Source organism: Olea europaea, chromosome 13, assembly GCF_002742605.1.
Source record: "Olea europaea var. sylvestris chromosome 13, O_europaea_v1, whole genome shotgun sequence".
Classification (NCBI taxonomy): Eukaryota; Viridiplantae; Streptophyta; class Magnoliopsida; order Lamiales; family Oleaceae; genus Olea; species Olea europaea.
In genome coordinates this window covers 6,623,498-6,647,184 of record NC_036249.1, presented here as the reverse complement: position 1 = coordinate 6,647,184, position 23,687 = coordinate 6,623,498, and the positions used below count along the sequence as shown (strand labels likewise).

The 23,687-nt window shown below is 35.7% G+C and overlaps 1 protein-coding gene across 2 annotated transcripts; it reads left to right on the top strand.

The window, feature by feature from the left end:
- The first annotated feature begins 6,427 nt into the window (after window positions 1-6,427).
- On the top strand, window positions 6,428-12,479 carry LOC111407435 (homeobox protein knotted-1-like 3). 2 transcript variants are annotated; one of them, XM_023036899.1, is made up of 6 exons: window positions 6,428-7,577; window positions 10,133-10,253; window positions 11,188-11,384; window positions 11,467-11,598; window positions 11,731-11,867; window positions 11,936-12,479. In XM_023036899.1, exons 1-6 carry the CDS (start codon window positions 6,864-6,866, stop codon window positions 11,970-11,972), a joined length of 1,338 nt encoding a protein of 445 aa, XP_022892667.1. In that variant the 5' UTR covers window positions 6,428-6,863; the 3' UTR covers window positions 11,973-12,479. The 2 variants fall into 2 exon arrangements, with proteins under 2 accessions (XP_022892667.1, XP_022892668.1); XM_023036900.1 differs by having other exon boundaries at window positions 6,447-7,577; window positions 11,944-12,479.
- The last annotated feature ends 11,208 nt before the right edge of the window (window positions 12,480-23,687 follow it).

Below are 23,687 nucleotides of genomic sequence, written 5' to 3'. Positions count from 1 at the left end.
TTGTTTCTTTTCAAAAAAAAAAAAAAAAAAAAAAAAAATAAAATAAAGGAGGTCGTGTATCAAGTTATTCATGTTCCAATTATAAGTTGATCTCTAACATTTAAAAACGAGTAATTTGATCTATAATTTAATCACAAAAACTATTGAAATCATCTTCATATCTCGTCCTTAGAAACTCACAGAATTATACCCCACGTTAAATTTTTGAACAATATCCTCATAAGTTGAGAATAAAAAACTTTGAGCATGTAAAATTCACATAACGATCAACAAAGATCGTACAACTTTCGTCATTGAAGATGGATTGAATGAGACGTAGAGATCAACTCGCTACTTAGAAATATGGAATATCATATGTTGACGACTAATGGATTTTACCCCTTTGACTACTATATTATCGAGTTATACCGATATTGGTATATTAAATTAAACCCAAATTTTGGAAGTAAATATTTAAAATTCACAGTTGCAAGTATTATAATATTTATAAAATTGAATATCGGAGGGGCCAAGGAAACAAACAAAAGAAAAGCCCAAGAAATGAGTAAATGATGTGGAAAGGAAGAAGCACGCGTGAAGAAAATAGAGGGTTTGTGACTTGTGAGTGCGACAAAAAAAGGGAAACAGGGTATTACTTTTCTTACGAAAGATGCATATAAATATAATAATATGAATTACTAAAGTCCTTTAGACAAATTTTCATTTCATGTGACAAACAATCCTTTGCTCAGTTTACATTCACCGACAGGAGCTGTTTATGCATATCTACTACTATTTACAAGTCCTGTACATTCACTCCTGTTGGCCATTTAAATAGTCCATTCAAATAAAGCCTTTAATTTCAATTTAAATACAATTACAATAATTGAATTTATACACTTATTGATTAGTATTCTAAAGGGTAATTGACACAAAACGTCCCTACTTTTCAAGTTTATTAACATTCATACCTTTCATTTTTTGATATTTTTGCCCCCTACCTTCCACATTTCTTTGCACAGAAGGTCCTTTTGACGATTTTATCTTCCATTGAAATGAAACAAAAAGAAAAGAAAAGAAAAAATAAAGAATTAATTGTAATCATAATCCCAAATTTTAAAAAAAATTATAAATCAATCATGAGGAAATTTGAATGTACAGGGAAATAATCAAGAAATCGAGAAATTTTTTAATCATAACTAATGGAAATGAAAAAATTTGAAGATTACGTGATTTTTGCCTCAAACCTTCCATCTACTCTTCACAAAATAAAAATTGAGATTTATTCTTACCCATTTTTTGAAGATTTTCAGTTTCATTGGCTATGGTTCAAAAATTTCTCTATTTCTTGATTATTTCTCTGTACATTCAAGTTTCCTTTTTTTTTTTGGGTTATTTTAAAATTTTTAAGTTCACAATAAATTGTGACCGATTTGTAATTTTTTTGAAAATTTGGGATTAATTCTTTATTTTTTCTTTTCTTTTCTTTTTGTTGTATTTGAATGGAGGGTAAAATCGTCAAAAATAAATAAAAAGAACCTTCTGCGCAAAAAAAATGTAAAAGGTAGGGACGAAAATGACAAAAAATGAAAGGTTGGAACGTTTTCCACAATAAACTTGAAAGGTAAGGAAATTTTGTGCCAATTACCCTATTCTAAAAAATGAGTTTAGGCTATGTCCAAATTTAGTTGATTGTGAAGCTTGACTTTGCCGCCACCTTTTTTAGGCTTTTTTTTACGTCTGAACTTTGCGAAACCTATATAGGCTCGTAAAAGTTTGAAACTTGATATTGTTGAATAAGGTTATAATTAAATATTGATGGGATAAAAGAATAGTTGTCCCGAAAGTAACCGTAGAAATTCATTTGTGTAAGCGCCTGTTTGTCTATAATTAAAATTTTAAATTATTTGCCACAGAATCATTCTTCACAACATATTCACATTAAAATATTCTATACACAGACTAATGAAGTTTCTTTATTTTTTAACAACATATACTGTTCCAAACTCTTTAATTTATCAAATAATGGGTGACAAACAGTGACTAAATTTGAGACAACTGCTGCATGTATGTCGGAATGGAATTCATTAGGAAGGGATTGGATTCAGTGAACTCAAACCAAAACTGTGGGACTAGTTTGTGTGTACGTTAAACAAAAGTATGGGACAACATAGTCTGACTCGTTGATTAAAATGTGCATGTACACTTCAAAATGTACTCTCTACAAATTCCTCTGACGTTAAGATTAATTTGAAGAGTCTCTTCAAGCATAATTTAAGGGTTAATTTTTTAAAATAGAGAGAATTTTATGTTTAAAGAGGCTATTAAAGAAGCTCTAAAATCTGATTTATTTTATATTGACTATCCATTCAACTACTAGGCGTTCAAGTATGTTTAAGATGTGATTCTAGTAGCTGTTGTAGGGAAATTTATTTGATTAACATAACGCCCTTGAAAGCTATTCTCTTTCATTCGTCTGTCATCTCACAGTACTATTTTGTATCAGAACCTTGAATGTTCCTGTCGATACGGCTTGGATGGAACATGACAATGCTCGCCTTGATATTCAATTGAGTAAAGCAATACTACACTATGAGAATAGAGTTAAATGTTCCAATGATAATTGAACTTAGGTTTATATCTTTGATTGGTTATTGAAATTTAAAATGTCGAGTTTTTGTTATTGAATTTAAGTTCATATCTTCGATTGCTCACCGAAATTTAATTGTCGAGTTTTGACAATTGAACTTTGAAAAATATTGTACGTAAACTCAACATTTTTCAAAATTCAACATTTACGCTAGTGAGTAACGTATAATATTTTCTAAAATTTAGTGACCAAAACTAGATATTTTAAATTTCGGTAAGCAATCAAAGACATAGTCCTAAATTCAGTGATCAAAATTTGACATTTTTAACTTTATTGACCAATCAAATATATGAATCTAAGTTCAATGATCATTGGAACAATTAATTCTATGAGAACACGACTTTGCGCCATCACGTCGAGGCTCTGACCATGCAATTTGCAGTGGTACAATCACTCAATAGGAATCTTTACTCAAAATTCTTGCACAAAATCAAAGAGTATTGATTGTCAATTTTCGATATTCAAGTAACTCAATGAATATATATATATATCCTACATCAAGAACATCCTCTAACAATTTCAATTTTCATTAATAAAACAAACCATTTCACACTGTGGACATTAGCATTCTTGCTATTATGTACTCTATCGGTTTGGCCACTTGGCAGACTAATGTTAGAATATTTGATTGATTGCATTATCGTGTAAGAGGTGAAATTCTATGACAATGTCAAGTTGATTTTTGCATAAATCACGTTCCATGTTTACGGGTAGAGGTAACATGATTTAATTTGGACGAATTTTAAATTATTTTCAAATCAAATATTTAGAACAATTTGGTAAATTTTTGACCCAAACCAAACAAAACAATTTTTTACAGCTTAGTTTGGTTTCAAAATAGATATATCGGGTGAAATTTCACCATAACATTTAAATTGAAACCTTCTGACTATGAGCATGTTTGGTACAGTTTAAAACTCAATTAAAATCAATTTTTTGACTGTTATTTCATTATTTCAGTCGTTATTTTTGAATTCTTCTCTTACAGGTAGGACCCACTTTATTTCGAACGGTCAAAAAATCAATTAACAAAATCCCTACCAAATAAGTACTATAAACGGTGCAGTACTAATATATTTCTTTAATACAAACTTAAATTAATAAATTAAGACAAGGTTCTACTATAAAATTTGAACTTTAAACAAGAAAAATATTGTCATAAATAAATGAATATATCCTAAAGAGTCGATGGCAGCCAATTCGCAAATAAATGTGTTGTAACTAGGTTCATTGTCATCATCTAAGTTCTTTTTCTTCAAAAAAGGCTAACCGAACCACTTGACCATAGGAAAATGAGGAACCAATAGGACTGACCCGAAGTGCCTATATCTTCCAAGTAATGCTCGAAATGAGTACTTAGAAGTACAATGATCAATAAATAATATTACTTAGATAAAGTAAGTAATCAAGAAAACTAGTTCGATTAGGTTTAAGTTGTTTTTAACTATCAAAACTTAAATCAAATTATTTCTAGACTTTCTATTCGATGTTGAACGGTCGGAACGTAATTCACGTGGACTCGAACTAATAATTTCGAAAAAAATTCAATTCGACATGTTAACGATTTTATGGTTCCCTCTGTTATATTTACAGGTGAACTTTGATCTTTACCTAATTTAGAAGAAACGATTACATTTTTGAAACAAAACCAATAAACATTAAAAACAATTTAGCCCTTATTTAAAAGCGCAACCACCCATTTCTTCATAAGCTTTTTCTCCTTTCTTAACATACATTTTCCCAAACAAATCGATCATTATAAAATGCCCCAAGTTACCAAGTATGTCTAGCACAAGAAAATACATGAAAGGTTATAACTCAAGCACGAAGTATTTGGATTTCTCCAGGTTGGTAATTAAAGCTAAAGCTCCCGGTGGGGGGCCGTGGCGGTGCTGACGGCACCGTTACGCCGCCCAGCCTAGCCTAGTGCAACAAAATTAGTAGGGGACCATGAAAATTTTGCACAAACGTTATAGGTAGGGGACCATATTTTCCCCTGTGGTGCTGGTGCACCATTTGGGCAGATTGCAGACCCACATACCAAAGATAAGTGGGACCACACACCATACATCACACCTTCCATGGTCCCCACAATGCTTAATTTATACGTGGCAAGATTTAATTGGTGGACTCCTCGCGCGTGATTGCTTGGTCCCCTCTTTTGTCCAGTTGCCACGTGTCCTTTCTCCGTGAGTGGCGGAGTGCTGACCGACGCAATTTATGATTTTGGGTTCTTTATTTTTTCTCATGACGCTAGTTTTTCCTTCAAATTCTTTTTTACACATTTCTCCCTCCGTATTTCTATCATTTGTGATTTAAGGAATACATTTTCACATTTGTTTGTATATGTGATTTTCAGTTCTTTACCACATCAAGATTGAGACTTTTAAACTTCATCGATTATAATAGATGATAAAGACTTCTGAACAAATTCGATAACTTTCGGTGATTATATATGATAAATTTTTGAACTAAATAAATTTAATCGAAAGCCTCAAGCTTAGGGTCGAGCCTTCTCTATTTAGTACTTATTTGACTTAGATCAGATGAATTTTTTTATTTTATTTTATTTTATTTTTTGTTGTTGATGCGTGAAAGAAATTGGTAAACAAAAACTATTTGTCAATGTATTGGAACATGGCAGCTACTTGCAGGCATTTATTAACATTGTTTATCAATCCTTTTCTTATCAAATTGTTAAATCAAACAATTGGATAACGTAATAAAGGTTAATGTTGATATTTAAATTCCATGTCCTGATTGGAGGACATAGTACATCTTACGATTATTGTCAACACAAAATTAATTATTCAATTAATTAGTGCATTTTATATGTGAAGTTTAATGACATTTTTAGTGCTCATGCTTGAGTAGAACTTGAACTTGAAATTTAAGAATAAACTAAAAAGTTAGTAATAATTAAACCATAAAAGGATGAGTAGAGATAGAACTTTTGCTATATCACTAGCGAACGACTTGACCATGCGTCAACAATGATCACCAATGAAGAAATGGACATAGATGGATACAAATATTATCTAACTACGAGCTAGTGATTGTCAGAATAGGAGATGAGATAAACAACATCGAAAGATAGGCAATTCAATTAATTCAGACGAGCAGTGCCAAATAATACAAGTATCATTGGATCATAGGCCGATAAAAATAAGTGATTGGACAATTCTAGATCATTGAGATAGATGAAATTACCAAATCAATTATAGATGGCAAAAGAATTCATTAAATTATGAGTATTAAATGGGATTTGCTTAGTGTAATTTGTAGACGAAATTACCAAATCAATTCTAGATAGCAAAAGAAATCGCAAAAGTAGGGGTGTTATGTGGGAAGAGCTAAGTGCAATCTGGGTTGCTTCATCGACTTGTGACTTGGATCGGCACGACTAATCATTTTTCTTTATTGAAATTACCTTTTCAATCACTTATTATGAGCCGGTTTGTGGATGAAAAATTATTTTTAAATGAAAATGATAAGAGAAATACTAACTCTACAACAAATATATAAATAATAATTAATAGTTATGAATATATAGTGTAAAGGTTAGTGTTTAACTTTGAATGAATTTATAAAGATAATCAAATCAAAGCATGAGTTAAAAAATAATTACTACAGAAAAGTGTTGTATCATTAAACAGTTAATTCGAGCGTGCACCTGCAAAATTTCTCCACCTTTTTCTTCGAAATAGTGGAAAGTTGTTTCCCGAGCTGTTTTCCTTCCGCTCAGTAAACGGTAAACCACTTTTAATAGACCCCGTTTACATCTTCTACTTTCACCCCTACGCAATCTATCCGATTCATCTTCTAATCCCCACCCCACTCCACCCAAAATATACATACGCAGACATATATAGTAAAATACGCACAAATCTCTCTCTCTACAAAATCACTCTCTCAAACCTCCCTTCTTTGTATCTTTAAGCATAGGCCCGGTATGTGCACGTAATTATTAACCTAAGTTACTAATATTTCTCCTTCCCTGTCTCTCTATACGTACAGAGTGAGAGAGCAGGTGGCTACTTCAGAATTTTCTCTCTTATCATCCTGTCGTTGACATTCATCTTTCACGCACAAAACACGCATAGTTAGATATCTTTAACTTCCCTATATTATAATTTTGCGATATATACCATACAGTTGTAAAATCATGACGGAAACTGGGTCGTCATATTGAAATACAGACAATACAGAGAATTTTTTGTGGGCTTGTAAATTGATGGCGTTTCCAAATCATTTGTCGCAAGAAATGGCTTTACAGCATTTTTCAGACCAACATTTAAGCCAGAATTCATCGGTTCTGCGGAATATACTCCCCGAACATCTGGGGGATCATTCTCCTGTGGAAGAAAAGCCTCCGGAACACCATCACCACCACCAACCACCGCCAACTTGGCTGAACAGTGCGATTCTCCGCCAGCAGGGCCAGTTCTCGACCAGTGGAGAAGGGAATTTTCTCAATTTGCAAACTAACTCCGACTCCCCCTCTGCCGCCGCGGCGGCGTTGCAGGTGCCCAACAATCAGTGGCTTTCGCGGTCGATTTTGCAGCGGAATATCAGTGATGTGAGGGATGATATTCAGGTGTCCAATGCTTCGATGATCGCTGCCGCAATTTCTCATGAATCCGCCGATGTAAACAATAACAACAACCATAGCGCGAATGATAACAATGACCTAACGGAGAGTGGAGGTGGCGCAACCGGTGATGGAGTGATGAATTGGCATAATGCGAGGTACAAAGCAGAAATTTTATCGCATCCATTATATGAGCAGTTGTTATCGGCCCACGTGGCATGCTTGCGCATAGCGACGCCGGTGGATCAGCTACCAAGGATTGATGCACAGCTCGCACAGTCACAGCAAGTTGTGGCCAAATACTCCGCCCTTGGCCATGGAAATCTTGGTGGTGATAAGGAGCTCGATCAGTTTATGGTAAATTTTATTTTCTCTTCTTTTAATATTACAAATTTCTAAAATCATATTTGATTGAAGTTTTTGAATTTACTTAATTTACTAATGAGAATTATGAGGGAGAGAAAATCGTGGGTTTCTATTGTTTTGTGAGATAAACGATGAAGTGAATTGATGGTGTGGTTCAGAGTTTTGTTTCTTTGTGATGTATTACATTCCAATTCTGAATTTTCTTCGACTTGCTTCATCCCGAGTGTATGCTATAATTTTAGATATATAATTCTGTCTTTAATTGCAGTCTTGTAAAAGATATATAAGAAAATAGCAAACAGATTTTCTTATTCACAGGGGCATAGTTCTCGATATGGGGAGGTTAACTGAGGTCAATTGTGTTCCAGGAATGGTTGATTGAGGGAAAAATAATTTCAAAAGTCCAGTCGGAGAAGTTCCTATTAAGCCCGAGTGTATGCTATAATTTTAGATATATAATTCTGTCTTTAATTGCAGTCTTGTAAAAGATATATAAGAAAATAGCAAACAGATTTTCTTATTCACAGGGGCATAGTTCTCGATATGGGGAGGTTAACTGAGGTCAATTGTGTTCCAGGAATGGTTGATTGAGGGAAAAATAATTTCAAAAGTCCAGTCGGAGAAGTTCCTATTAAATACTCCAGTAAAGATCAAAAGGCTTGGAACTTAGAGCTTCTTCTGAGAAGTAGGAATTTGTTTTAACCTTTTGACTGCTGCAAAAAAATTAGTACGAGCACCTCAAATCTTGTGGGGTGCTTCTCCGTAGAAGACAACAAATTTCTAGTTAAATGACTACTATTCTAATAATCAGCAACTATTGGTATATGCCACTGTTCAGGCCATACGAGCTCGACGTGTTGGATTCTTTTTGTGAGTATTGGTATCTATTGTATTTGTTTAAAAGAATGAATGTTCTTATGTAGTTCCCAACACAAATATTTTCCAACTCTCACAACATGAAGAGTGACTTTGATGGAATCTAGATGAGTGACCATTGTAGAGGATTTGAACTTGCATATAAGAATTTCAAGATCAAATGGCTGTTGATGCATCGACACGGATACGTGTTGGACTCGTCGACGCACGATTTTTCATAAAAGTACTAACATGGCACGTTGTTGATATGTTGATTAGATTCTTTAAAATTATTCATTTATATAATATAAATTTAGTTTTATACTTGTTATTAATTTTTCTCGTTGAGATTTTTTTAAATATGAGTACTTATTTGTTAGTTAATAATAAATTTGAGTTAACAATATGTATTAGTTCTGATAATGAAAGAAAAATGACCATGGTAGAGTGTTAGAGGAGTGTAGGTATCCTACACGTGTTTGACACGGACAAGCTATTCTAATTGAAGTGTCCATGCAACAAAAATGAAGTTCATGCATGGTGACTCCTTCCATGATCATAACTTCAGAGTTACCAGTCTGTGTGCAACATTCAATTGATAGTGTAATTTGGTTTTCGACTTGAGCCAAATCTTGAGATGCTCAATTTTCTAGAGAAGTGAAGGTGCAATAATGTTTATCTTATTAAAGTTGACTGGTGTCATTCAGTTTTCTAATTTTTTATTTATTATTATTATTATTATTTTTATTTTTTTGTACTATAGAATTTAATGATTCAAATCGTAGTTCACTCAATATATTTCCATTTCTGTGTCTTTGCTGGTTCCATTTGCAGAGATGGTGGTGTTTGAAATTTCTCTGGCTATATAATTGTGTTGATGAATTTTCTGTGATTTTCTATTTTCATCTGTAAGAACAGTGTTCCTTGATGAACTAGTTGATATAATGGCAGGGTATGTAGAATGTTTATGCATGCCTAGATACGAACAATCTATATAAACTTAAAAGTGGTGCTTCATACCATAAAACATAATGGGTGAAAGTTTTGGGTCCTTATTCTTCTGCTTCTTCCCACCCCTCCTCCAGTACCACACGGAATATTTAGTCTTAGTTGTTGTTTGATGGTTCCTGGGTTCCCCTTGACCCTTGCATGTTTGAGCCAATCTTTGAACAAATTTCTTCCATGAAATTTGACTTGCTCGTCTAACTGTTCCTATTTTATGTCAATCTTGTGTGTTGAGCTTCTCATGTTTTGGTTCCAATTCATATTTGGTTACAAGGGGACAAAGCTCTACGGCAACGATTTATGGTTCATTGTCTTTCCTTTTTCTCATCTCATCTTCCCTAAATATGGGAAGAACCAAGTCCAAGCAATTTGCAGATATATTCCTATATATGCTTGTGCATATTTTCTCTTTGCTGTTTCTTTTTACATATGCTTACCCAGTAACCATAAATATGATAACATGGGCACACATCTAACATAGAAGGAAGTATTTGGTTTTCTGTTTGTCTGTTTTACTGAATATCTTATTGTTAGTCTTGGATTAGTTTCCCTAAAAATGTTACACGATTAGTCAAAACATAGTTACAACCTACAGAATATGCTACTTTGATGGACAATCCGGTAATGCATCTACTACTTTATTCCCCAACATTGACTTATGCTTACCTTCTGTTTTTCTTATGCAGACACATTATGTCTTACTGCTATGTTCATTCAAAGAGCAACTACAGCAGCATGTGCGTGTTCATGCAATGGAAGCCGTTATGGCCTGCTGGGAGATTGAACAATCCTTACAAAGTTTAACAGGTAAGGCTTTACTATTCTTTCTGTCCAAAGAGGCTCATTTCAAAATTTTGCCAACTCTTTATACCACATTTCAGAATCAGTAGCTTCTGTTGGTATGTTAGGCAACTATATGGGAGTATCCATAACTTTTCAGACCTTGACCAGAGATATTGTTGAATATGCTTGTGTCCTCTTGTCCATCATGGAATCAATCCCATTTTTTCAATGTCATCAATTGAATCTGTGATTGCCTTAATTGGGATATCGTCATTTAATAGTTTCAGTTATGCTATGAATTGATCTTGTCCTCATCTTCTACCTTACCACATGTGATTGTGAATCACCCATACCGATAATAAGCATAGGCTTTTCTAGATTGTTATACTTGTCAACCTATCATATTTAGTGTAGGAAATTGAATGGAACCAAATTCATCAATCCTTTCACATATTTTCATAAATCTCCATGTTGAAATCAATGAGAAAATAAAAATGCGGAAGCGTACCTTGATCCATAGATCTAAGTGTATTGAAGAGATTATGATCTTTCAATTGTTACGTGATCTTCTTCTTGAAATCTTCTCTGTTGATGGGATGCAGAGAGTTTTGAAAAATCACGTACAATTGGGGACTATGACCCCATATTAAATAACTGTAATTTGCAGTTATTAACTTTCAATTATTTTAAATTGGCCTCTCATCAATTTAAAATAATCATTCCGGTCTCTACACTTTAATCCCATGACAATTAATACCCATTAGTCCAAAATTAAAATCAGTGGATCACGTTATTAACTAAACCTTAAAATAGCACCACATTTTAATATATATACATGTGTGTACTAGACGATGGAATTTTTCCAACAATTAGTCCTTGCAGCTCTTTTTTTTTTTTTTTCGGGATGGGAAAAATTGTATACAGCAAGAAGCTTACCTTTGTATGCCTCTTTGACCAGGAGTTTCGCCAGGAGATGGAACAGGTGCCACAATGTCTGATGATGATGATGACGACCAGGTAGACGGTGATACGAACTTGTTTGATGGAAGTATGGATGGTCCTGACAGTATGGGATTTGGTCCGCTGATCCCAACGGAGAGTGAAAGATCATTGATGGAGCGTGTAAGGCAGGAGCTAAAGCACGAGTTAAAACAGGTTAGCTACTTGACTTTTGTCAACACTCATTTATCGACGTTCATTCAATCAATCCCTTAATTTTTCTTTCTTCACTTAATAGGGTTACAAGGAAAAGATTGTGGACATCAGAGAGGAAATTTTACGCAAGAGAAGGGCGGGAAAGCTCCCCGGGGATACGACCTCAGTGTTAAAAGCTTGGTGGCAATCACATTCCAAGTGGCCATACCCGACAGTATGTATCAAAATTTGACTTCACCTTGTTCTATGGTAGATGTTAATAAAAAATTACCATATTGGTAGCAATAGCTACAAAAGTGTAGGTCCGCCCAAGCTCATTTACCAGTTGTTAATTTGTACTTTCCAGGAGGATGATAAGGCAAGATTGGTTCAGGAAACAGGATTGCAATTAAAGCAGATAAATAATTGGTTCATCAATCAAAGGAAGCGGAACTGGCACAGTAATCCTTCCTCTTCTACAACCTCGAAAAGCAAACGCAAAAGGTATTATATTTTCAAAAAGTATTAAAATTTTTTAGAAGGATTTCCACCAGTTTGATTTTATTATGAAGTCCAACAGGTGAAAACAGCAGCAATAGATTCGTGTAAATGAAGTGGTATAATCAAGAAAAAGAGCTTCCAGAGTATTTTCTGTTCATGCTTCTGCTTCGATTACTATATTAAACACCTGTGGCATACTGCAATACTGAATTCTCATGGTAAGCAAAAGCTCTCAAAGACCGCTAGCATTGATATGGACGCAAAGGATTGTACTTAAAATTGGAAAAAACACGCAGCATTAGATGTTATAACGCTAGGAAGTTTTTTAAGTTTTTATATACACGACGACAACTGGGTTAAATACTTGAATGTCTTGGTGAAGTTGGTCGAGTTTTGTTTTCTGTTTCCATATGTGTGTACAATAGGAACAGCACGGTGGTGTACAGTTGAATAATCTTTGTCCTGCTGCTAGGTATGTGGTTTTCTTGTAGCAATGTAGTGGTAACATATATAAGAATATAAAGTAGCTGTAATTTTGTACTCTAATTCCAACCATATGATGCATTGGTACACTTATCTTCTAAATTTTATTGAATTGGTGTTTATGATTGTTCATTACTAGCTGTAGATATCTAATTTGCAATCATTTCCCATATGAAAGCAAGGATTTGTTTGACATTCAAAATTGTTGGCGTATGAAGGATTATTTCATTGTTGAAGAAAAACATAAAAGAGGTCTTGGTTTTTTATCAAGCCAACCATAAACAATGGTAGGTAAAGATTTTACAGATGGTTGGTTCACAAGGAGTCAAGGACCAGTATTATGTGGACTGAATTTATTTGAGAGGAAATATGCCATATACTGCAAATTTTCCCTAATATCCAGGTTTATTTTTCATTGCTTTTATTCTAAAAATATTGTGTTGAATTTACAATTAGTGGACCATAACCTGATTTACCAAAAAAAAATAAAATTGATTTTCAATTTCAAACCTATCAATAATACACTGCAACAAGAAATACGCCACCACCGATCATTCGCTTAACTGCCGTATCGGCAATGCTGCCATAGCATCACCAAATTTACACTAGCGTTGTTGTAGCACCACCATGACAATCACGATCCATCAACTTGTTTGAATGGGAATCAGAGTTAACAGGCAATCAGCCTTCACCGGAAGGCGGGAGTGTGCAAAATGCACAGAAGAACTTGGTTGTCACTAGATGGCTTGTGGGGAATGCGTGTTACACAATTTGTTACTAAGGCCATCAAATCCACATGAATGTAACACAATGTGTGTAGGCTTTGTGAAGCTGTTTGGTGATGGTGGAGAGTGTCGGATTTGACAGGTTACCGTAGTAATCTAAAGTCAGCGGTGATCTATTTTTTTGTTTTTTTTCCCCTTCAAATGCAACATTGTAATGATTAACGAATGACATAACGATGTATTTAAACATGTAACATAAAATATAACATATAACCAAAAAAATGTAATACTTTGTTTTTTTTTTTCCAAACATTTGTGTAACTCAATATGTTACATTTCTCACATATTTGAGGAGTCGTCAAGTTTTTGGCTTATTTTGTAAATTTCCGTTTGTATGAAGTTTAACTCACATTCACATATTTGCGGAAGAGCCCATGAGCTTCATTGGACTGCCCATTGAACCCAATTTCGATAGTGCAGTCTACGCCAAAAGTGTAAATTACACCACATACCTATTATGTAATTAATATTCAAATATTACTTTTGAACATTTTTTTCACCATAAATACTTTATTACCATAGTAAAATAAAAAAGCTGAAATTACAATAAATTCATACGGGCAATCAACCCCAAACAAGCCCTTTACTTAGTACCCAACGTTGATAATATCCCATTCCAACCTCCTCAAATCCACTTAAACGATTATACATCTCAAGAAAATTACTGAAAATGTCATCATGTGTAGAATTAAAAAAGCAATGAATATATGCCAAGATGAACCCCCAACATTGTTTGAAATATTAAATCATTTGAAACACACAGTCACATCATACATATCAATGAAGATGGATATCGATAATTTGTTGCCAGATTTTATTTCGAAGACGGCAACATACAAATGATAATATTAGATGTCTTTTAAAATCATGTAATCAGTTAAAATTTCAAATGACAATATTACGTATGGATAAATAGGACTTATGTCTATTCGAAAATATAACCACTGTATTCAATGTTTCTCTAATTACATATCATGCCTCAGTCTTGCAGTATTACAAAGTAAATCACATATTTAATCTCGAGGAAAACTCAAATAATCTTGTATGAAATCTGCACCATAATCCGTTGAAATCCCAAAAGATGCATACTGATAGATAGATTAAGAGGACGAAGACACTCAGTATGTTCTTTGGAATGAGTGTGTCTCCACCATTTTTCTTTTGTTTTCATGACTAAAAATGGAAGACTCGTTAATGTGCAGCATGAAGCATGTTGAATTCAATATATGTAAGTTTCAAATGTGGTTTGCGATATTTAGAAATTAATATTTTTAAAAAAATATAATTTCACTATAAGTTGGTACTTATATTTTCATTACGTAGTAAAGTGTGAATTATTTTTTCATAACAGGACATATACAAATTTTTCCAAAACCAATTTGTATTCATGAGTGGGTTGGACGTGAAGCAGGCCAGGAGACATTCGTGAGCTATAGGGAGTAAACGAGTATTGGCCACACACACCAAAATTATACATAGAAGAAATTTCTCAAAAAAGGGACCAAACTTGTGCGGAAAAATGAAAAGTAACGTTTTGAATCGGCCTGCCAAATTCGAACGTGATAATGTGATATCAAAGTGTTGACACACAAAAGTTCAGCTCAAATCGAATAGCCCAAGGAATGAAGCCCAATTGGAGGATCCCCAAATCAGATAGCCCAAAGAACGGCCCAATCAGGCAATGCAGGATAAATGCCCAAATAGGGAAGCCCATGAACGCGGTAATACCATCGTCCAAAGTTACAAGTCGCCCAAGATTTGAGCGAATGAATTGTCATGCAGTCGTCCAAAACTGTGACCCTGTTCTCGCCCAAACCTTCGAGTCGCCTAGGATTTTAGCAAACATAAGATGTTATGGTTACCCAAAGGTACGGTTAATAAAGCAGTTATTGAATAGCCTTATCACGTTCCACGATTCAAGGAATTCAATTGAAGACGGTTGAACGACAAAAGTAATGGTAGCAGTTAGAGAAGGCAGTTCCATGACAAGTTGACCACTATGAAGAAAGTGGGCAGTTATAGAGCGATCAAGCAGTTTTTAAGCGGTTGATCACGAAGAGATCATTCAGGGAGTATAAAAGGAAGAAAAGACATAGAGTAAAGGACCTCGAATCAAACACTCTCAAACAGAGAATACGTAACTTTAAATTTCTTAGTTTAGATTTAAATACTTCTTTTCAGTAACTCGTGTGCTGGCGCCCCTTGGAGGCATTTTGTTTTATTTTCCAATTGTAAAGTTATCGCCACCCCTTTTTGGGACTTTGTCTCAAGAGGTTTGTCCCTTACACAATCGTCTGATCCCTTTTTAATAGTTAGCGACTAACCCGCGCGAAACAATTTGGCACGCCCAGTGGGACCGTGGTGTTTGGTGTTGAAAATACAAAAGGTGAAACAATATGTCTCAGAGATCCGATAAGGAAGCAGCAAGTCAGGGAGAAGTTCAGTCTGTGATCGAGCGATATGAGGAGCAGCATAGCTCTCCATGAACAGATGAACAAAATCAGAGCAGTAACAGTCGTTACGAATCAATGACAGAGTTGAGTTCTCGAACTATGTGTGCACTACTTGGAGAACTCACGCAAGATGTCGTTGAACAGGTAAATTTTCAAAATATTCATAATATGGAAAGATTTATCAGAATGGGAATGCACATTATGACAACATGGCCAAACAACTGAATATTTTGAACGAAATAATGAATAAGTTAGTAGGCCAAATTTGTCAACTAGTTATGCCTCTTGCAAATCACTTTCAAATTAGGACAATTGTGGGACATAATCCCATAGCCCTAAATCCAAGTCAAGGGGTAGAACCACCTTTCGGTCTCTCTACTTCAAACCAAGGGGATGGTGTAATGCCAAATCAGAATAATGGTAGTGGTACGCCTAACTTGAGGGGTAATCCAAATGTAAGAGATAATGTCCTAAATAATGGGCAGAATACCCCACGTGTTAATGAGGGAATAAATGTTTAGGCTAATGGTAACAATGACCCAAATCATGGTAACTTTGTTGCCAATCAAGGACTAAACATCAGGCCTCAAACAAATCAACCGGTTAACCAACCTGTAGGAATTCCATATGACCCCAACGTCATGTTGAGGAATCAAATTATGAAAATCGTACAGGATCAGATGGCTTTTGAGGTACGTCCTGTCATTAGGCCGACTTACATAAAGTCATATCTTGATTGGGTAGACCAACCATATCCATGGCCTAGAGGGTATAAAGTGCCAGAATCCTCGTTATTTACCGGTTTAAGAGAGGTGTCTACTCTAGAACACATAGGGCGATTCACACTACAAAGTGGAGACGTAGCTGATTACCATAAAATGAGGCTTTTCTCTAATTCATTAACAGGAGTAGCTTTCTTCTGGTTCATCAATTTGCTAGCGAACTCTGTTCAAATATGACAACAATTGAAACAATTATTTCACGCTCAGTTTTATAAGACTGAGTCTGAAGTTACTTTGGCCGATTTGGCGAATCTACGTCAAATGCCAAACGAATGGGCAGAAGGTTTCCTCCAAAGGTTCAAGACAGCAAGAAGTAAATGTTTTGCACCTCTGCCCGAAAAAGAGTTTGTGAAAATCGCTCAAGGTTGTTTGAGCTTTGATTTGAAAAAGAAATTCCAAGACAAGGAATTTCCTGACCTTTTCCAATTGAGCGCGAACGTGATTAGGTGTGAACGATTGATAAGAGAAGAAGAACAGATAAAAAATTCTAGCAAGAGGACTTATTATAGAGACCCAAATTTTGATGTTCATACCATCAATAACGAGTCATACGATCAGATCGAAATATGTTTGGACGAATTAGTCAAAGGAGACACATATACTTGTCCTATAATGGCTAAGCCTAGACCATTGGACAAGGATGAGCCTGTGAAAGATGAAAACATAAAAGTTAGAACGTTCTCGTTCGATGTAACCAAAGCTGACCTTATATTTGATAAATTATATAAGGATAAGCAGATAAAGTTGAGCGATAAGCATAAATTGCCAAACCCTGAACAAATTAAGGGTAAAAAATATTGTAAGTGGCATAATGCATGGTCACATTTGACTCACAATTGCTTGGTTTTTCGCCATGTGTTACAGGATGCCATTGAATCAGGACGAATTACGTTCGATGATAAGAAGAAGATGACAGTGCATGAAAATCCTTTTCCATAGCCACTTGGAGTGAATATGGTAACATCTGGTTTCAAAAACAAGTTGCCAAAATTCAAGTTGGTTATAGATGATGGAGAAGAAGACCCTGGACCACATCCCAGTGTCTTTGAGCGTATTAAAGGGAAGGAGCCAAAAAAGGACGAAGACATCTTGTGTACAAGATGTAAAAGAGAAGTGAGTGGGAATACGGAGAAACCAGGGATATGGCAGCATCCCCATCGCCCTACTTTCTTCCCAAACGCTCAGCTTAGTAGAGGGCGAGGTACATCGTTTTATAAGGGATCGCCTATTGAGAGGCAGTTCAGGCCAGTAAATAATGAGAGAACATTCAGGCCGCAACCTCGCCAACCAAATGTATGGCATTCGTTCCAGTATAATGCATGAAAGACGATACCCTTCAACGAGATGACTAGAACCCAACAAATGCATTTTCAACGAAATTATGGACGAATGATGAGGCAACAACAGGGAGTGCCAAGTCCTAAGGCGCCTAAATTACTCGAGGTAGCCAATCAAAATGTTCTCAAAGACAGTGAAGAGACTGGTACCGATGAATCAATGAAAGAATTGCCAGAAATTTCTTCTGGGAGATCGAAGTTTCAGCGAGACAGAAGGGATGGAGAAGATCCAGATCAGCCCCTTACTATTCAGTTTGGTACGTTACCTCCTGTCGTGGCTAATAACTATTTACTAGCCAATGAGTTCACGAATAAAGAGAAGGAAGAAGAAGAAAGAGAGGATAACGAAGGAGAAGCATGTGTGCTGGAATATGAAGAAGGCCAGACTTCTAGAGAGACCTACAATGGTGAGGAAGATGATGGTATGACAAACATTGAAGAAGAAATCGATCTGGAAGAAGAAAGAAGAAGAAGAAGAAGAAGAAGAGGAGTATCGTACAATACTCTGTTGAAGCAACTACATTGAAAGGGAATTCGTGAAGTAGACTTATTGGGAGAAGCATCTGGGCGTTCTTTCGATTTTTACATGCTGTATGGGACGCCCAAAAGGAAGAAGAGAGTGCCTCGCTCTGAAAAGTATGGATCACCTCCAAGAATAATGCCTCCTCCCACAGGTTGGGTAACAGAAGATGAAGCATCAGAAAACAGTAAAAAGGAAATTCAGGAGACTGAGGCTCAGTGCGATATGCTGTATATTGACTTATCACAAAAGGATAACTCGACAGATGACAAGCAGAAAGTAGAAATAGAGGCTGCCGAAAAGGTTATTTTTAAACGGCTAGCCATGAAATTGACTAAACACTTGAGGCCGTTGTACGTTAAAACTCTAATTAACGGCATACCTGTGGTAAAAGTGTTTGTCGATAATGGAGTAGCTATAAACACCATTCTATCTAGGATGATGAGGAAATTTGCAAAGACAGAAGATGATATGATTCCAACAGAAGTCATCCTTACAAGTTTCAATGGAGGAGCAACTGCAGCTAAGGGAGTTATGCCATTGGACATAACTATAGGTACAACACTAGGACCACAGTCTTCTTTGTAATAGATGGTCCTACTAGTTATAATGTGTTACTAGGAAGAGATTGGATACACTGAAGTCGCTGTATACCCTCATCGCTCCATCAATGCTTGGTTTTTTGGAATAACAAGGGTGAAACAGAGGTGATACAGGCCGATCATAGGCCTTTTGTCACAGAAGCAAACTCAGTGGAAAGGTTCATGTATGAAGGAAACTATGGAACTGTCAGGATAGACTAAAATGGGGAAGAAACTTAGATTGTCGCAGGGAGTGAAGAGCCATTTTCAGTGGACGCACTCACTGAAATGCTCAGTCAGATAAGGCCAAATATAGTGGCCCTGAAAGGAGTCTTGAATGAGTTCTAAACAACAAAAGCAAATGGCCAATATTCAGGCCTTCAAAGTCAAATTAATGGCTTTCAATAAAGAATGCAAGGACAAGACGAAAGAAGAGGCAGCCCTTAAAGTGTTGAAAGACAAATTAGCAGTATTCGAATTGGAACAAGTATTGGTCGAGAAGTCAACAAGGTAGATTGTTTAGAAGAAGTGCTTACAAGGGAGCTGGACAATGAAGTAATGCGGATCATCAAGCCTGGATACACTCAAGCACAAGAACCTCTGATTAAAGTAAATATTGGCAATGAAGGAAAAGATCGTCCAACATTCATCAGCCAGATGCTCGATCAAGAGGTTAGTGATAAATTAATCGCTTTGTTAAAAGAGTATAAAGATTGTTTTGCTAGGGAATATGAACAAATACCTGGTTTAGATAGAGACTTGGTGGAACATAGATTACCAACTAAGCCTAATTTTAAACTTCATAGGCAACCCCCAAGACGTTTTGCTCCTAATGTACTCCTTGAGATTAAGAAAGAGATAGAACGATTATTAAAAGCAGACTTTATTAGAACAACCAGGTATGTCGAATGGTTGTCCAATATCGTGTCAGTACTAAAAAAGAATGGTAAACTGAGGGTGTGCATAGACTTTAGGAATTTAAACATAGCTACACCCAAAGATGAGTATCCAATGCCCACGGGAGATTCTTTAGTAGACTCAACTGCTGGACACGTCATGTATTCTTTCATGGATGGGTATTCAGGATACAATCAAATTTATATAGCTGAGGAAGACATATACAAAACTGCTTTTAGATGCCCTGGATCTCTAGGATGTTTTCAATGGGTAGTCATGCCTTTCGGCCTGAAAAATGCAGGAGCAACTTATCAAAGGGCAATGAATTTAATTTTTCATGATATGATAGGCAAGTTTGTTGAAGTGTATGTAAATGATATGGTGGTCAAATCCATTAAAGAAGAGGACCATTTCGAATAGTTAAGATGTTCATTTGAGCGAATGAAGTAATATAAGTTAAAGTTGAATCCCTTGAAATGTGCATTTGGTGTCAATGCAGGGAACTTTCTTGGTTTCTTGGTACACAAAAGAGGGATTGAACTTGATAAAAATAAAGCAAAAGTCATTTTAGAGGTCAAACCACCTAGCAACAAAAAAGAATTGCAAAGGTTTCTAGGCCAAGTAAACTTTTTAAGACGCTTTATTTCTAACTGTGCAGGGTGAACTAAAGTCTATTCGCCACTTTTAAAGTTGAAAAATCAGGACGAATTCGTCTGGAAAGAAGAATATCAAAAGGCTTTTGAAAGCCTGAAGACATATTTATCAAGTCCACCAGTGTTGGTGTCACCAATCCAAGGACGGCCAATGAAAGTGTATGTATTGGCTGAAGGAGAATCAATAGCTGGAATGGTCACGCAAGAACACCAATTTGGTGAAGAGAAGGCGATTTACTACTTGAGTAGACGGTTAACAAAATGTGAATGTAATTACTCTGTCATCAAAAAATTATGTCTTGCATTGTATTTCACGTGTACAAAATTAAGGGCTTATTTACGGCCCGTAACCGTTTATTTGATTTCTAGAATAAATTTGATTAAATATATGTTCTCTCGCCCTATTTTACACCAAATGGTAGGCCTTTGGACGTTAGCTTTATCAGAATTCGAAATACAATACATACCCCAAAAGGCAGTCAAAAATCAGGCTTTGGCTAATTTTCTAGTCGATCATCCATGCTTTGACATGCCTGAAGAAAATGAATTAGAAATCAATTCGTTTGAACTAAAACCTTGGGTGTTGTATTTTGATGGGTCAAAAACCTCTACAAGTGCAAGAGTAGGAGTAGCATTGATAAATCCTTTAGGAATTTGCTACAAGTTCGTATTCACTTTGGATGGGATGTGCACCAACAATCAGGCCGAATATGAAGCCTTAATCGTGGGCTTAGAACTAATGATAGATATGTGGGTAAAGAACATAATCATTAAAGGCGATTCTTAATTGATAATTCAGCAATTGATTGGTGATTTTAAATGCCAAAGTGATTCCATCATGAGTCAATATGAAATCGCCCAAAAATTGTTAGAAGAATTCGACCAAGTAGAACTTCAATGCGTTAATATGATATATAATGACGTGGCAAATGAGTTGGCTCAGATGGCCTCAGGGTACTCAAATATTTTAAATTGGAAGTCTACTTGTGAGTATGGAACCATATTGCCCGTGATCCAAAGAAGGGCGAGAAGGATTGAACTTCATTGCATACAAGATAGAGATGCAATGGACTGTAGAACAGAGATTAAAAGGTTCCTTAAAAAACCCAATGAAGGAAATAGTAGAAAAATAAAGCTGCGTTTGCTAAACTATACACTAATAGATGAAGAGTTGTTTAAGAAACGCTTTGATGGTATATTGTTAAAATATGTAAATTTGCAAGAAGCCAGGACGATCATGGTTGAAGTGCACGAAAGGATATGTGGAGCTCATCAAACTGGCCAAAGGATGAGATGGTTAATTATTAGGAGTGGATATTTTTTGCCAGAGATGGGAGAATTATGCATTCAGTATGCAAAGAGTTGTTTAGCATGTCAAAAGCATGGTCCAATACAAAGAGCGCCAGTACGAGAGATGACACCTATTATTAAACTTTAGCCGTTCAAGGGTTGGGCGATAGACCTGATAGGGAAGATTTATCCCCCATCGTCCAAACAACATACTTTTGTTATATTTGCAACTGATTATTTCACTAAGTGGGTAGAGGCTGTACCTTTAAAGAAAATCACCCAAAAGAATGTCATAGAATTTATTCGTGATCACATCATTTATAGATTTGGAATTTCACAAACTTTGATGGTAGATCACGGAACATCTTTGAATGGGGATCAAGTGAATAAATTCTTGAGCGAGTTTGGGGTTAAATTAGTGAACTCCACACCATATTACGCTCAATCCAACGGACAAGCAGAATCTTCTAATAAGATTCTAAAAAATATTATAAGAAAAATGATAGATGAAAATGCCAGAAATTAGCACGAATGTCTAAACAAGGCCTTATGGGCTTATAGGACGTCGCCTCGGTTAAGTATAAAATTACTCATTTCCAACTTACTTATGGACCAGAGGCCGTTTTGCCTATGGAAATCAACGTGCAATCGATCAGAGTGTGTTTGCAACATAAGTTAAGTGGTGATGAGTATACCGAATCACTAGTTCAAAACTTATTGGAGTTGGACGAATTAAAGTTAGTCTTCTTAAATAGATTGCAGGTTCAAAAACGAAGAATGGCTAAATTTTATAATAAAAAATTTATAGCCAAGTCGTTTAGCCCGGGCGAATTCGTTTGGAAAACAGTACTTACTTTGGATAGCAAAGATCCAAAGTATGACAAATGGTCGCCCAATTGGGAAGGACCAAATAAAGTAAATAATGTGTTGCCTAATGGAGCCTATCATTTGGACGATTTAGACGGCACCAAGCACATGAGGTTCATTAATGGCAAATATTTAAAAAAATATGTTCCTTCCTTATGGGAAAGTGAACAAATAAAAGTATAATCAAAGCGCATTGAACGATCGTAGAGTAAAAAGTGCCAAAGCGAAATACGTTCAAATAAATTCATTTATTATCAAACGTTCATTACAAAGTTGCAAAATACAAGATGCTAAATACTCTATAAACTACAATTAAGAGCAAATTAATCTCCCGGTTGATCACCAAGTAAGAGGGTGTACTGACCTTGATCGCCATCCCGATCGCACTGCTGCAAAGGCAACCAGAGAGGCCGAGAAGCACTCTCAGCAAGCAGAAAGGAAGATGAAGCACCTTCTCATCGCTGCAATGACGGGCAAGGAGTCTGAGAAGTACTCTCAGCAAGCAAGGTGGCTTGCAGGCACCCTAAAAAATTGTCTTCTATCATCGAACTCCCTGTAAGGAACATGGAGACGATGGGAAGAACTTCACTGGCCAAAGAATATTTCCTATATCTCCCATACCAAAGGTGACATCAAGAAAGATGGCAAAATGGGCGGATCAGATGATCCATTTCCATGAAAAACGAAGGTTTTGGATTGACTGTCAAAATGCCAAACAATAGTAGCAAATTGGTTTTTGAAGGAGAAAATGGAAATGAAGATGGAAAGTGTGAAGTATACGTATATTTATAGAAGGGTGAAGGTGAAGAGACAGAATATAAACAGCCACATTCGTGCCTAGCAAATGGAATCAAGTGGCCCTAAGTCTTGGAAAAAGAGGCAGAAATATCAAGAGAAAATGTGCAAATAATTTTAGCATAAAGCAGTTAAATGCTTGAGCGATTGACGATTAAAAGACAAACATCAATAAATACACAAGAAGCTAAAATAGTTATTCATTAACAATGATGGCTGCTCTTATACTCAAAATTAGAAATGGATATCAGTACAAGGTTACAAAGAGAAAGTCAATACGAAATTACAAAAAGAAAAAGTTAAGGCATTATATGTCTTAATTACAATTCGCCCCATACCAAACGAATTCTTTCCCTAAGTCTCCTCCAGTCCTTGCCCTG